This window comes from Gekko japonicus, unplaced genomic scaffold, assembly GCF_001447785.1.
Source record: "Gekko japonicus isolate JY-2015 unplaced genomic scaffold, Gekko_japonicus_V1.1 scaffold281, whole genome shotgun sequence".
Taxonomy (NCBI): Eukaryota; Metazoa; Chordata; class Lepidosauria; order Squamata; family Gekkonidae; genus Gekko; species Gekko japonicus.
In genome coordinates, this window is record NW_015174281.1 from 219,671 (window position 1) to 234,214 (window position 14,544).

Sequence of the window (14,544 nt, forward strand, 5' to 3'; positions counted from 1 at the left end):
TAAAAGAGAGGCACATTTTTGGCTGAAGGCCTAATTTCCATGGACCCACACACAAATTAGGAAGAAGTCAATCTAAAAAATCATAACCCACAGTTGACAACCATTTTCAGTCCCATACCATTACCTTACAGTCAACTCATTTATTTAAAGAAAAAGATTCACACCCTGCTGAAGCTCTTATATTTCAAGATTCCTCCACAAGTGATTTACAACCAAGTTAACCCCTCATGACAGAGGCAGTATATAATTCAAAACTGACACCTCCTCAGTTCTAACAGCACAAGCAAGAAGTCCCGTCTCCCAACACCTGTGACTTTTAAGAGGAGGAAGTATTTTATTGTAATGAACACCAATGACAACTTCTCAAAATAACACTTACTAAATATTGAAAGGTGCTTCCAATTAGTATTTCTTACGCAACACAGTGATTCTGTAGACTGCTTAGCTCTGAAAGTCAACAGTATGGTTACAGAAACAGTTATAATGTTAGTCGTAATTTAAATAAGGAAAACATATTTAAACAAGTTCAGCATGTTCACCTAAAACAGGTGTTCTTAACCTCAGGCCTATGGGCCCTTAGGGGGTCCACAGATGGTCTTCAGATAGCTCTTTCCATATACAAAAGTGTGGATATGAGATATTCCAGTCCAAAGGTATACAAGAAGAAAAAAATAACTTCTTATAATTCATGGGAATATAAACGAGACTTGGCCAAATCACCCTTGCACAACATATTTACCAGTATTTCCTCAAGAGGCTGGGTGTGGGGGAAGAAATATAGACAAGAGGTCTGGGGAGGGACCATGGCTTAGTGGTTAAGGATCTACCTTGCATGCCGAATGTCTCTTGTTCAATCTTTGCTATCTCCAGTCAAAACAGGCAGGTGGTAGCTGATGTGAAAACCTCTGAGATCCAAGAGAGCTGCTGTTATCTGTCAAACTAGACAAAATGACTGCAACAGGTCTACTGTGCGCCATTTATGAATGTTGCTCAATGCAGAAGACATATCTGGCAGACGATATCGCTTTTCCAACTTTTTTTTATACCATGTTAAGTTCTATAAATAAGCACAACCCTTTTGTGAGTGATGACCCATGGGGAAAGATTTTTTGATTTTACTTTCTGTAAAAATAAGACTGCAACACACTTCTTTCATTTTGTAGATGGAGACATAAGTAACTTGCATAGAACCGCAGAAAAAACAATTGTCACACACACCCCTCAGTCTCCAGTTTTCTCTGTTTCTACAATGTCTTTTCTAACACTGTGTGTGACGATCGCACATACTTACAATCAAGGCTTTTTGCGTGTTCAATTGGGTTCTTGTCCACTCAGAGTCCAAGAACTCTGGTGAACCACGTCCTACACTGGCTTCAAAACAAAGACGGTCCTAACAGCCTTGTGAATGACTTGGCTTAATGAACGCTGGGTTGCAAATTCCAAGCTGAACTATGTTTAGATTTAAAAATATTCAGAAATAAACACTGTAAAATTTCTTCAGTATTAATTGAGCAAATAAAGCCGTTTCCAGGCAACACTGAGCCCATACAGAAGAGATTTGCCTCCACTAGTCAGATTCTGCAAAACTACTGATTTGTAAACTTTTCAGACTGCAGGCAGATAGAGATCATAAAGTCATCCTTTTGCTCTTCACAAAAACACAGCTCCGCAGAATTGGGGGAACCCTCCCCCCCAAAAAAAACCCCTCTCACCCAAATTTAAAAATATAGTTTTGAACACACATATTCTGAACAGTTAACGTTTCACAGCTAAAATAAACCCACACCGAAACAACCATGGCATCAAACCTCTGTCTCCTATTAAAAAAACAGCTGGCCTGATGGGAGTACAGTATAAAAAGAAACATGCTATCTAATTGTTTCAGAGACAGTTTCCATACCTCAACTGTGAAAGGTTAATGTTATAAATAAAACAAATAATTAAGAAGTATTCGCTGTGACATTCAAGTCATCTAAAAATACTGACTTTCTAACAGCACAAGTAGTTACAGTAACAAAACAGCAATATGCATTCAGCATAAGACTTTGAAAATAAAGATGTTCTAACACCAGCAGATGCTAAGCACTATACTGGGGAGGGACTTCCACAAAGTGGGAACCACAACAGAGAAGGCCCTGCTCTGCACCCTCTCCAACCTAATCACAGCAAATTACAGAAGGGGAACACGGCATCCCCTAATTACCTTGGCAAGAAGATACATACGGGGCATCTCGTATGGACTGAAATGTCTTTATATGAAACCAAAGTTTAAAAACTGAGACACAGCTTTCCTAACAATTCTCATCAACTCGGTAGGGACTTGTAAATTCAGTCGTTTTCCGGGGAATATCCTAATAGTTTCACCGCTTCTAGATAGGACAGCTGCTTCTGTTAGAATAGCAGCATTTGTTAGAATAATCTCTCCTCAGCAGGATCCTACTGTCTGCTGATTCAGCCTAACATCCTGAAAGCAAGTTAGCTAGATAGAGTCATGGGCCAGTTACAAAGACCTTTAATGTCAAACAGCATATAAATGCACAGCATGTGAATGTGCATAAAAAGGCACACTTTGATACAGTTAAACAACAATCAGGAGAAACCGAAAATATCTAAAGGGAATGACTGGACAAGACACGGGGGAGGGGGGGGAATGCCTAAGGTCAATCAAACATTTTAAACACACCTTTGTCTCTCCAAGCACCAAAAAGCACCTCCGGTGGTTAACACACCCACTCCATTTACACAAAAGTGTCCTTGCACGCTTATATAGATCTGATAGGACTGACCATTTAAAATAGAGGATAAAATTGAGTAGCCCTTCCTACCCCACCCCACCCCAGCCTTAAACATTATCTAAGACAATTTCAAGGATTTCATTTTCTTACGTTACATAAATTGATGGGCTAATCTGACTTCGTTAACTGAATACATACAGTAATATTACTCCATTATTCCACCCCTCCTTTTCTCCCCAAGGGCTTCCTCCAAACCGTGGATAAGCTGCTTACTGCTGCAATGAAAAGACGTTTTTGGATTATATCCTCACGCAAGATTGTCAACCACACAATCCTTTATATCGCACTTTGGTCTTTTCCTAATGACAGTCTTTCACGCTGGATCTCTTCTTCTCTTTTATTCTTACTGTTTCGTGTATGATCGTGGAATTCTCTGGCATTATCAACGTCTCACATCAGTACAATAGTGGAATAGTAATCATGGTCTTCTTTCAAAGGGGGCCATAGCACCTAATAAACACAATGCCTGATTGAACCACATGAGTTTAAAAGCTAGCACATGCTTGTCTTGAATAGGGAGCTGTAACTGTACTTGTGATTAATGAACGAGGCTGACTACATGAATGTGCGCTATGATTTATCGATGTATTGTTTGAACTTCAATAAAGTTTATAAAATAAAAAAAGACATTTTTTTAAAGAGTTGCTGATCACCTGGAACAAGTTTCATGTTATCCCAACGCCACCTCCAAATAAGAAGAGACACCAGCCGGTAAACCAAAACTTCACAAGGCAGCGAGCTAGTACAATCTGATCCAGTTCAAATATACTGAACTGAAACAGAGGGTAGCCGAACTGGTCTTCAGCAAAAGAGCTAGATTCAAGTCAACAGTACCCTAAAGACTGCCCCTTACCTGCGTAGCCCAAGCTATTCCAATTCTGTCAGATCTTGGAAGTTAAGCAGGGTCGACTCTAGCAAGTACTTTTTAAAAACAACAACATTTTTATTGGTTTTCATATTTAAATTGAACAGCAACATTACAACAACAACAACAAGAGTGCAAAATGAATGAAAAATATCCAAAAGAAAACAAAAAAACCAAAAGACGAAAAGACAAACTTAAATGGTTCCCTTTTCTTGAATTTGTTTTTAACAGAGATAATACCTCAACTTTACAAGTTCCACATAAATATTACCATATAATACACTGGCAAGCGACCTCCAAGGTATGCCAAGGCTGGGGTGCAGAGGCAGGCAAAGCAAGCCACTTCTCTGAATATCCAAGCCCCACTAGGGGGTCGCCAGAAGTCAATTGTGACTTCCAGGCATGCATGTACACACACACACACACAAATACAAAAAAAAACCCCAAAACCCAGTACCTTAAAGATGAACAAATTTTTCAGGATATAAGTTCTTAAAGATATAAAGAGCTTATACCCCCAAAATCTTGTTGGGTCTCCAAGATACTGATGAAGGGAGCTTTGATTCCCGACAACCGACACCCCAAAATCTTGTAGGTCTCTTAAGGTACCATTGGACTCGAGTCCAGCTGCTCTACCGCAGATCGACACAGCCACCCTCTGAAATGATCCTTTCAAAAAGGAGCCCTTCTTACACCAGCAAAGCCTGATCAGGATACAGAACTGTTCAGGTCTGAATTCCACAAGTAAAACACCAATCACATCAGGGCAGCCAAATTAAAAAGAGGCTCCACCTGACTGTGTGCGCCCCACCTTCCTCGCTGGAGAAAAGCACCACCACGCTTACAGACAAGGATGTATCACCAACACTTTTGGTCCTCTCCTGCTTTGTAGTCCAGACAGCAAGTACTCACACCTAACCCTTCTTCCAAACTTGAAGTGTAATTGTCAAAACCAGCCCCCTTGGCAAGCAAGCAAATTAAATTGTCCCTACACTCACTGCCCTTTACTGTTTCATAAAAAAAAGGCCTTACCAACCACTGGCGACTAGGAAGAGTCAAGAGCATTACCCCAAATGACAAAGTCATCATTAAAGCAACCAATTAATTGGGGCAGGGGAAAGCTTGCACTGACTTCAAAATTCCTCCTCCGCCACACATGCCGTTCAAAGAAAACCAAAGAGAGAACAAATCCAGTGAGGAATAATCTGTTAAAATACTACACAAATCAGTCCTTGCAATTTATTACCTTTTGGAGCCAGCCCATTTTCTTTTAGCTCCGCGTGTGACAGGATTAACTGTGCAACTGCTTTTGTGACCTTTTTAAAATTATGTTTGACCACCACAAAGCAACAATTTAACTCTCAAACAGAACCATTCCTTTGAAGTGGTTATTCCCTGTCCCTAGACAGACAAAGGAAGCATGGAACTGTGTACTACACACATTCTCCATAACTTCCCTCCTCCTAAAGTTTTCACAATCTTGGGATTATAATTTTTTTCTACCTTTCATTATCCACTGACCTGTTAAACCCGGCTGTCTCAGTCCACTAAAAAGAGTTTCCCCCCCAGGTTAAATATTACAACCTCAGCAGGGAGATGCAGACATGGTCCTTGTTAGGAGAGAGAGAGACACAGAGCGAGACGCCCACTGTCTCTCAAAGTGTTTGGGATTGCACTGAGGAATCAGGAAGAATTCCATTCCACTTTTATAAGAGGACAGTGAGAAGAGGAAACAGAGTCCTTGTATGGGAAAAGGAAGAATGCATGTACAGGAAAGGGGGAAGGGTGCGGAGGAGACAATTCCTTTGCGGAACACATCCAGGGACGGCAGATTTCATGATCCAAGAATAAAAATGCAGAGGCCAGATATGCGACTACTTACTAAATATGGGGTTGTAAAGGAAGAGGAGGGAAGATCGAAAAGCCTTTCGTCTAGCCAAGGAAAAGGAAATCCACAGTGCCAGGCTAGGCACAAGGTTCCAGTGAGTTGCACAATACAGGTAGGCCGTGAAAGAAACCAGGCCTGCAGGTACGGCCTTAGGCAGATGCAGATAAGCAGGCAGGTGATGCTAAATCTGAAACTCCCTCCTTCTCCGACACAGGGCAGTTGCGGCGGGGAGCACAGGTCTCATAAAAACAGACAAGTATTAAAATCCTTTTAAGTTGCACTCCTCGGCCCTCTAAAGTAGTTCAAGAAGGCAGTGCTATGTAATGAGGCCAGCCAACTTCAAAGCAAAAATTTATAGAATTGGGTTGGAAGTGTTGCTAAAGCGGCACCCACTCACCACCCTTTGAAACTAGCTCTCATCATCACACGAAACCCTCTTGCACTTGTGTGGGGGAGAAACAATCACTCTCCACCCCATCTTGGTGTGTTGCTTCTGGAAAGTTTGTGGAACAAGAATTTTTGCTACTATACGTAGGTAACAGTACAGCGCATACAAGCACCTGTGTCATTCTACTGTGGAACTAAGACCAAACAATGGCTCAAAATAAACAGACTGACACAGCTTAATGTATTGTAAAAGAAAGGAAGGGAGTGACTGCAGTGGGCACAGCTGTGTCACCGCTGTTGCAAAGGTTAGGATTATCACATGCCACTCGTCAAACCACAGCACCATGAAGAATCAGTACACATCAATGGGAATCCTATGGGCTCTCTAAAAACAAAGCCTCATCCTAACGTGGATGGTCCAAGCTAGCCCGATCTCTTCTGATCTTGGAAGCTAAGCAGGATCGGCCCTGGTTAGTAGTTGGAAGGGAGACCTCCAAGGGCCTCTAGGCAGGCAATGGCAAACACCGAACAAATCTTGGCTCGAAACCTTTATACTGTCTCCATAAATCGGCTTCGACTTGATGTGGACTTTGCCCACAGAAGGCCTCATCACTCCAATTCCAATCGATAAAAATAGGACGAAGCAGCACCATTTCCAAAAGTTGTCAAAATCACTGCCGGCCAAGAACTAGTGCCTGCTCCTTAAAAGGTAGGGCAAAGCCAGAGCATTCTCCTTCTATAAGCAAAGGACAGCTGCAGATATTGAGCAATAATCAGCTACCATTTCCTATGGCCAGGAATGACTAAGGCTGCCATTTACACCAGTGATCTCTCTTCCACTGGACAAAGCAAGTTATAACATGTCCAAATGCCTCTCTTAACTAGGGGAGTGTCTGCTGAGTCAGTGCATCCGGGATGCTCCAGCCAGAGCCTGGTTCTCACATCCATTTAGGCAGCTGACGGGGACGAATGCCGAACCTGTACCAACAGTACCGGGCAGCTCTGCTTTGTATCTTTGGAGCGGGGAGGGTGTCACTACAGAAAAAGTTCACAGAGAGTTACTGTGTGGACACACAGCACCAACAGGAAGGACACCAAACAAAAAACACATAGATATTGTCTGAATTTACTCATTCAAAATATTTTTCTATCCCCATAGAAGAAGATTCCCAAAGTGGTTCACAAGTACAAAAAAAAGCCATAATGTAATACTAATACATGCATAAACACATGTAAAAAATAGGAACACACTTTAGAATACCACAGAACAACGCTTAAATCTCAGAAACCCAGGACAGGGTAATAAAGCCATAGCAACCACTAAGTCAAGGACAGAAATAAACCACCTGGCACTAGAAACTTAATAGATAGTTGAGCAGAGGGGCATTCCACATTGGGGTGCCATGACTAAAAGACCACATCAATGACATTTGGGGACCCTCATTTTACAAAGCAGCAGTGCTTGAAAGTCATTTCTTCTGGCTGCCAGAAGAAAAGCTTCCAGGGCATTAGGTGTGGTAAATCTGCTGTACACACATTTCAGGGCCACAGACTCCTGTGCCCTGGCTCAGCTCTCAAGACTTTGAGGAAAAACATCATACCCAGTGGGAGAGGAGAAGTAGGTGGGAACTCTCCCTCCACCTTTACTACTATGAAGGTGCAAGGCACATACACCCAAGTCTTAAATTTGGCCCGGGAGCTTTGCAGACCTACAGTAGAGCATACACAGAGTGACTGTTCTTTCAGCACTCCCGTGCATCTGGGATTGGTGGATAAGGGCACAATGCATAAGTCACTCCTACAAGATGTGATAATAGAAGTATCTTTAGAGAGCTTTCAAAAAGGGATTAGACACATTCAAGGAGGGAAAAACCTGTCAGCAAGCACTGGCCAATGAAGCTACATCTAATTCCCCTGTTTAGAGGTTGCAGAGCTCAGAGCGCCTGATGGTGGGAACAGGAAAGAGCCACCAAAAGCATCTGGTTGTAGTTACTAATTACTCAATGCCATCAATTTGTATGTCACTTCACAAACAATGCTCCCCCTAAGCGGTGGAGTCTTGTGAGCAAAAATTCTACTTTGTGAGCTACTGGCATTAAAGTTGTGAGTGAGTGATTTGGCTGCTGCATAAATTAGTTTGCTCTGGAGCCCTCCTTCCTGAGTGAAGACAAAAATGTGTGAGCCGGAGGCTAAAAAACGGTGAGCTAGCTCACACTAACTCAGCTTAGAGGGAACACTGTTCACAAACAGTGGAAAGAAAAACCTCTGCCCTGAGGAGTCTAAAATTTATTTATTGACATTGGGAGACCCCCAAAGAGAGCAGTACAAATGGAAACAAACCATGGAAAGCCAAGTGTGATGTACAGTACAGATTAAGACTGGTAATAATTTCAGAGTGGTAGTGGTGTTAGTCTGCTGATGCAAAGCTAAATGTGAGTGGCTGGAACCTTAAGAACAAACCAGATCCTATTCCAGCACAAGCTTTCATGGACTAGAGTGCACACTATGTGACGAACGTTACCAGAACCAGGGAGCTCAGGGTTCAAACCGCTCACTTTACCATAAAGGTTGCTGGGTGACCTTGGGTAATCTCCCTCACTCCTCCTAACCTTCCCCCACAGGATTGCTGTGGGGCAAAAAGGAAGCAGTAAGAACCCTGTATGGCACCTTTCTGTGTTGGAAGGGCATGACAGAAGCGGGAACAGGCACATAGGAACTGTGGGAATCTGTGACCCAACGAAGCAGGTCTCATGCTTGGAGTCAGGTCTCTGGTTTCAAGACCCCTGGTCATTCCTGAGAAGTAGCGGCATTACTCTGCTGCTGCAGAAATAAACTAGAGTCTGGCAGCTCCTTAAGCCTTCACAACTCAAGATAGTGTTTCAGCATAAGAGGCTAGGAGCCACATCTGCAGATGCTATGAGAGGATCCTCACTAGGCAAATAGAAAGGATGTTGGTCCTCACGGCACCATCAAACAAGAGCATCGCTCCCTGGAAAGCCTAGCCTGCCTCACAGGGCTGTCATGAGGATACACAAGGAGGAGGAGGAACCACCATCCTGAGCTCCTGGAGGGAAGCAGGGAACACAAATGCACTAAAATAAAAACGCACCCTAAGAAAGGGGACCAGCGTCTACTTTGGTGGGCTGCTTCAGAGGCGCGAGTGGCTCCTCCACACCGCGGGCACCCCCCCCCCACGTACCCCCCCCCCGCGCCGGACTCACCCAGGTGGAGGGTGAGGTTGATGGTGCCGGGGTACTGGACGCCGGCCAGCATGGTCTGGCTCTGCCACCAGGTGGTGTCGGCCTGGTTGTTGTAGTCGGTGAGGAAGGCGGCGCCGTGCTGCAGCTGGGGCTGGGCGGCGTCGCACAGGTGGCACGACTTGGTGACCCCGGTGACGCCCGTCTGCACGCAGTACTCCTCGGCCGGGCTCCCGCACGTGTTGGTGGCCACCACGGTGGCGTTGAAGGCGGCGTTGACGAACTCGGGCATGCAGCGCTGGGGACGCCGGCCCGGCTCGTCCCCGCACTCGTCCATGGCGCCGCCGCACAGCCCGGCCAGCAGCAGCAGCGGCAGCAGCAGCAGCCCAAGGCGCGACCGGGCACTCATCCTCCTCCCGCTGCCGCTTCTCTCCGCTTCCCTTTCCCTCCTAGGCAGGAATGTCCGCCACCTCGGAGCCTGGCCTCTCTCTCGCAGGAAGGGGGGGAGGAAGAACGAGCCCGGCCCCGCCGCTCCCTCCTGTCGCTGGGGCAGCCTTCCAGGGAAAGCGGACGCGGGCCCGGCGAGGTTGCAAGAGGAGGAGCGGCAGCGGCGAGTCGCGTACAGCAACTATGCATGCAGCACACTCGCAACTCTCTTGGCAAAAAAGGGTGGGGGCGCCGCGTTGCACGCCGGGATACTCAGCCCTCCAGTGGAGGAGGGGGAGGGGAAAAAAAAACCCCGGGGGTTGAGGGACTTGACTGGGGACCTCGGCTAGGGACCCTCCTCCTCTTCCTCCGCGGAATGCTTTGAATGGGAGAGGAATTCCCGCATTGGAACGTCATTGGGGGGGGAGGGGTTGGAGAGAGCCCTCTGGGAAAAGGGAGGGAGGGAAACCTCAACTTCCTGCAACGCCGCGGGCTTGATGGATTTTAAAAAAAAAACTATCTGCAATCACAGCGACGACGACAAAAAAAAATTGCAGGTCGCTCCGAAAGTACAGCGAAGTTGAGTTTAGCCCGACAGCGGTGTGAATTTGATTACCTCCGACCGACGCGTTTTTACCCGCAAGTAAGTCCCGCTGAATTCAAGAGTTGAAGATCCAAAGCACATCTCGCTGAATCCATGAAGATTCTGCATAGAGCTGTGGGTGTCTGTGTGTCCCAAGAAATAAGGAATAGCATAGCATTTACACCTTTAAAAAGGTAAAGGTTCCCTTGCTCGAAAGCCAGTCGAGTCCGACTCTAGGGTTGTGGTGCTCATCTCCGTTTCAAAGCCGAAGAGCCAGCGCTGTCCGAAGACGTTTCCGTGGTCATGTGGCCGGCATGACTAAACACCAAGGCGCATGGAACGCTGTTACCTTCCCACCGAAGTGGGCCCTATTTATCTACTTGCAATTTCTTGCTTTCGAACTGCTAGGTTGGCAGGAGGTGGAACTAGAGACGGGAGCTCACTCCGTCATGCGGCACACTCAGGTCTCGAACTGCTGAACTACTGATCTTCCACAGCCTGCAGTTCAGCGTCTTAACCACTTGAGCCACCGCAGCTCCTTTACACCAATACTTGGAAATAAATAAATACGCATAAACCTGTAAAGGATCTGCAGCTTGTGTTCATTTCTATTGGGTTTGTCCATCTGCAAGGGAAGTATCGTTTTCTTTTTATTTTAATGTCATGGTCCGCAGGACTAATCTGAAGGAGCTTGGCTTCCCCTGGCAGTCACTCAGTTTTCTGCAGGGCCAAGACTGCCATTCTAAACAGAGGTGTCCCCTTGAAGCCCCTTGACTTCCATGGGTTTAAAAGGCTGTAACACTGCTTAGGGTGGCACAGTGACATATACATTCAAGGTCATCAAATACTTAGTAAGATTTTAATACCCTCTGGCTGACACATTTTTTTCTTCTGTGTATTTCTTTTGCAAAGCATATATAAGCATACATATCGCTAAGGATTCTGGGTTGGAACCAGACTAAATTGGGAGCTTCCACCTATTCCCCCTTCCCGCTGTAGACCCTCTATCTCTTGTCATTCCTCAGGGTCCCCTGTCCCCCAGGAGAAGCATTTTGTCCAGATCTTTGGCTGCAGTGGGACGAAGGGAGCTGGAAAGTTCTGTTCTACCACTGGAAAAATTCAGCCTGGATTCAACCCTCTGAAAATCAGATTCCCATCCCTCTTGAAGATGGTCTTGCAGCGCACTGATTCCAGGCAGATGCTCCCATTTATATGAGGCCTGGATTTGGAGCAGTGTATTTCCTGCTGGACCAGAATAGATTTGCTGCTGCAACAAACTCTCTGTATTGTTTGGTCCCTACCCCAGTGCTTGTCAATAAAATACTAGTCAGAAGTTGAGAAAGAGTTTTGTTTCCAGAACCCTGTCCAGAGGTGCTTCGATATGATTTTCAATAAACCTTGCCAGTAAAAAAAGCCAAAGAGAAAAAACCCTTTTACAAGCTAGAAGGCTTTAGCTGCTTTTAAATACATCTGAGTTATTTCCTGTAATTAATTTCCTAGTACTTTAAGAACAGGATGGTAAGATAAGTAACACAGCCGAGAGGGGGTATATATCATTTTAATTTCACTCCATGCAAGTGATCATAAGCATATGGCCAGATAGATACATTTATTTTATGTGCACTGGAAATGGAACGTAGTAATTACCTATCAGCCTTCCACAAGGTTATTTGTGCAGGGCAACTTACAAGACTCCCTAAGCACAACAGTTTGCTGCCTGCCCCAAGATACTTAGAATGTAGATTTCAGTAGTGGAGTGGGACCAAAGAAAGAGGAGAGGGAAGAGCAATGGAAGTGTAACGATAAAAGAATACGGGAGAGGTGAAAGGAGCCTGAACACCAAGGGGTAAATTTAATTTGGTGTGAGAGTCTGGACAGAAAAGTGAGAGAAAAGGTATGATATGGGAATATTTCAAAACTACATTTGTGTTTTATGCAACTCACTTTGGAGCGCTGTACACCAGTAGAGATCAGGGGTCTTGGGCAATGTGCTGTTAGATATTTCACTTGATATGTCCCAATGTTACTAAAGCTGCTCCAGTTGGCTGGAAATAATTCATTGGAGGGTTGGCCAATCATCATTGCAAGCCCCTGTGCATGCAGTTCTGATGCAGATCTGTTCCACTCTGCATCTACATTGCAGTGTGCATTTAGATCTGCAGGAGATCCAAATGGATACTATAGTCATGCGCCGCACATGATTGGCGGGGATGCATATTCCCATAGAATTCTGTTGCTAGTCACATTCAGTACATTTTGTGGTGCAACTATACCTGCTCCTGGCTTCTGTGGATTCCAGCCCATTGTAAATGAAGCCTGCTGCTATCTTCCCCATCCCAAATTCCCTTTCTTTGGCCGCATCCACACATTGTAAAATATTGTACTGCCGTTGTGCTACAGCGGCTGTTTGCCACTGGACTTCTGTTGACAAGACAAACTACAGCAAATATACAAACAGCCTAAATCCTAAAGGCACTTTTCTGGGAGTAAGCCCCACTGAGTAACTTACCTCTGAGTAGACCCTCTTAGGCTTGCTCCCAGAATATTGGAAATTGTCATTAAGATATAGATTGCATTTCAGTTTGTTTCTCACCTTCTCTTCCCCCCACCCACCCCCGATCAGACATTGTCTCAGAAGTCTTTTAGGCAGAAATATTTTAAAAAGTTAATAATAAACATAGGCTCTTGGTTGCTTCTGACATAATTGGTATATGAAAATAAGGGAAGTGAAGAAGAGCAAAGGTAAATCATTTCCTCTCCCACCGTTCTCAGTCAACTCATCCTCCTAGGCATTAAATTGTCTGAGATTCTTAGCATCGACATAGATCAGTCCTGCCAGCCCCAGCTAGGGACCTGGGACCACTTCTGATTTATTGCTCCGAGAATGAGACAGCTATCACCATGGGATCTCCCTAGGCCTTTTGAGAGTCAGGAATGCAAATAAAGGTTGGGCTTGCTCTTGGGTAAAGGCTTGGCTGACTTTTAGGGAGGAAAGGCAAGCTTACTTTGACACATTCCTTTGTTCCGCCAACAATCATGGAGATCCTAATTGATGTGGGAAATGAAGGCAATGTGTCAATTTCACTTTAGTTATGTCACATGAGGCAAAAGCTTCCCACTGGCAACTTGAATGCTCTTATAGGCGGTGGCAGACTGGTTCTTACAAGTGTACTGCACAGGAATAAGCGCACGTGAAAGATGTTTGTGTCAAGTGTTTTTATTTTAGGAGGATGGGAATTCAGATGGTTGCGACATATTGGCTGACCTCAGTGACTTGCTTATACATACAGTTCCACACTTTATGCAGCAAATATGAAAACTGTACGTATATCTACGTACACCGTACATTGATTTCCCCTAAAGCATACAAATGCATTCTTAAACACCTGTGTATGCACAGGATTTTTAAGGATGCGTGTCTGTCATTCACATTTTGTTATTCCTATATACATCGCAGGTCAGATATTTGGAAATATTTATACTCTAATTTTCCCCCTCAGTTTTTTTCTTAAGGGCATGCAACATCATTCCCTGTCCTCCATTCTATCTTCACAACAACCCTGTGAGGTATATTAGGCTGAGTGTATGTGACTGGTCTAAAGTCACCCAGTGAGCTTCCATAGCAGAACCTTAGTCTTAGTCTGGCACTCCTAGAAGAAGAAGAGATTGGATTTATACCCTCCCCCTCACTACCCAAAGGAGTCTAAGAGTGGCTTACAATCCCTTTCCCTTCCCCTCCCCTCGAGAGCTCTCTTGAGAACTGCCCTTGAGAGAACAGCTCTGAAAGAACTTGTGACTGACCCAAGGTCACACCAGCAGCTGCATGTGGAGGAGTGCGGAATCAAACCTGTTTCTCCCAGATTAGAGTCCACACTCCTAACCACTACACTACACTTCAGCACTTTACCACTACCACACTGGCTACTAATCAGCTGTTCTGGGTATAAAAGGAGACCTTTGTATACGAAAGCATCTCCAGAAGAAAATCACACGGCTTGCTCCTGGAAGCATTCTGTGCTTACAAGTCACTGCAACAGAGCTCCATGCCTTTAAAACAAGCCAAAAAAATTGCAAAAGTTGTTTTTTTAAAGTTTGCTGTGTTTTTGAGGACAGAGAGGGTAAAGACGGCAACTGTTAAAAGCAAAGAAGACAGCGTTGTGTCCACTTTTGAGGATCTGACCCTTGTCACGTATTATCAATGAATGATGTTAACTTCCAAACTGAGGACGTATAAACATAACCCACTGTACGCATGTAATCACTTGACAAGCCGATTTGTCCTGCCAAGGAATGCCAAGAGAATGTTACCATTGCTATTTGTTAATTTATTTAAAAATATCTGCTTTTTTAATAGCACTTGCAATGTGGCTGACAATATGGTTATATAAACACATCATGCAGAT

At 44.7% G+C, this 14,544-nt stretch overlaps 1 protein-coding gene across 1 annotated transcript in view; it reads right to left on the reverse strand.

Moving 5' to 3' along the window:
• Positions 1 to 9,614, reverse strand: part of LAMC1 (laminin subunit gamma 1) — a 161,300-nt gene extending 151,686 nt beyond the window's left edge. The window contains exon 1 of the mRNA XM_015423874.1: positions 9,157 to 9,614. Coding sequence (XP_015279360.1) covers positions 9,157 to 9,541 — 385 coding nt within the window. The 5' untranslated portion in view covers positions 9,542 to 9,614. The remainder of the gene's footprint in view (positions 1 to 9,156) is intronic.
• Positions 9,615 to 14,544: the final 4,930 nt, after the last annotated feature.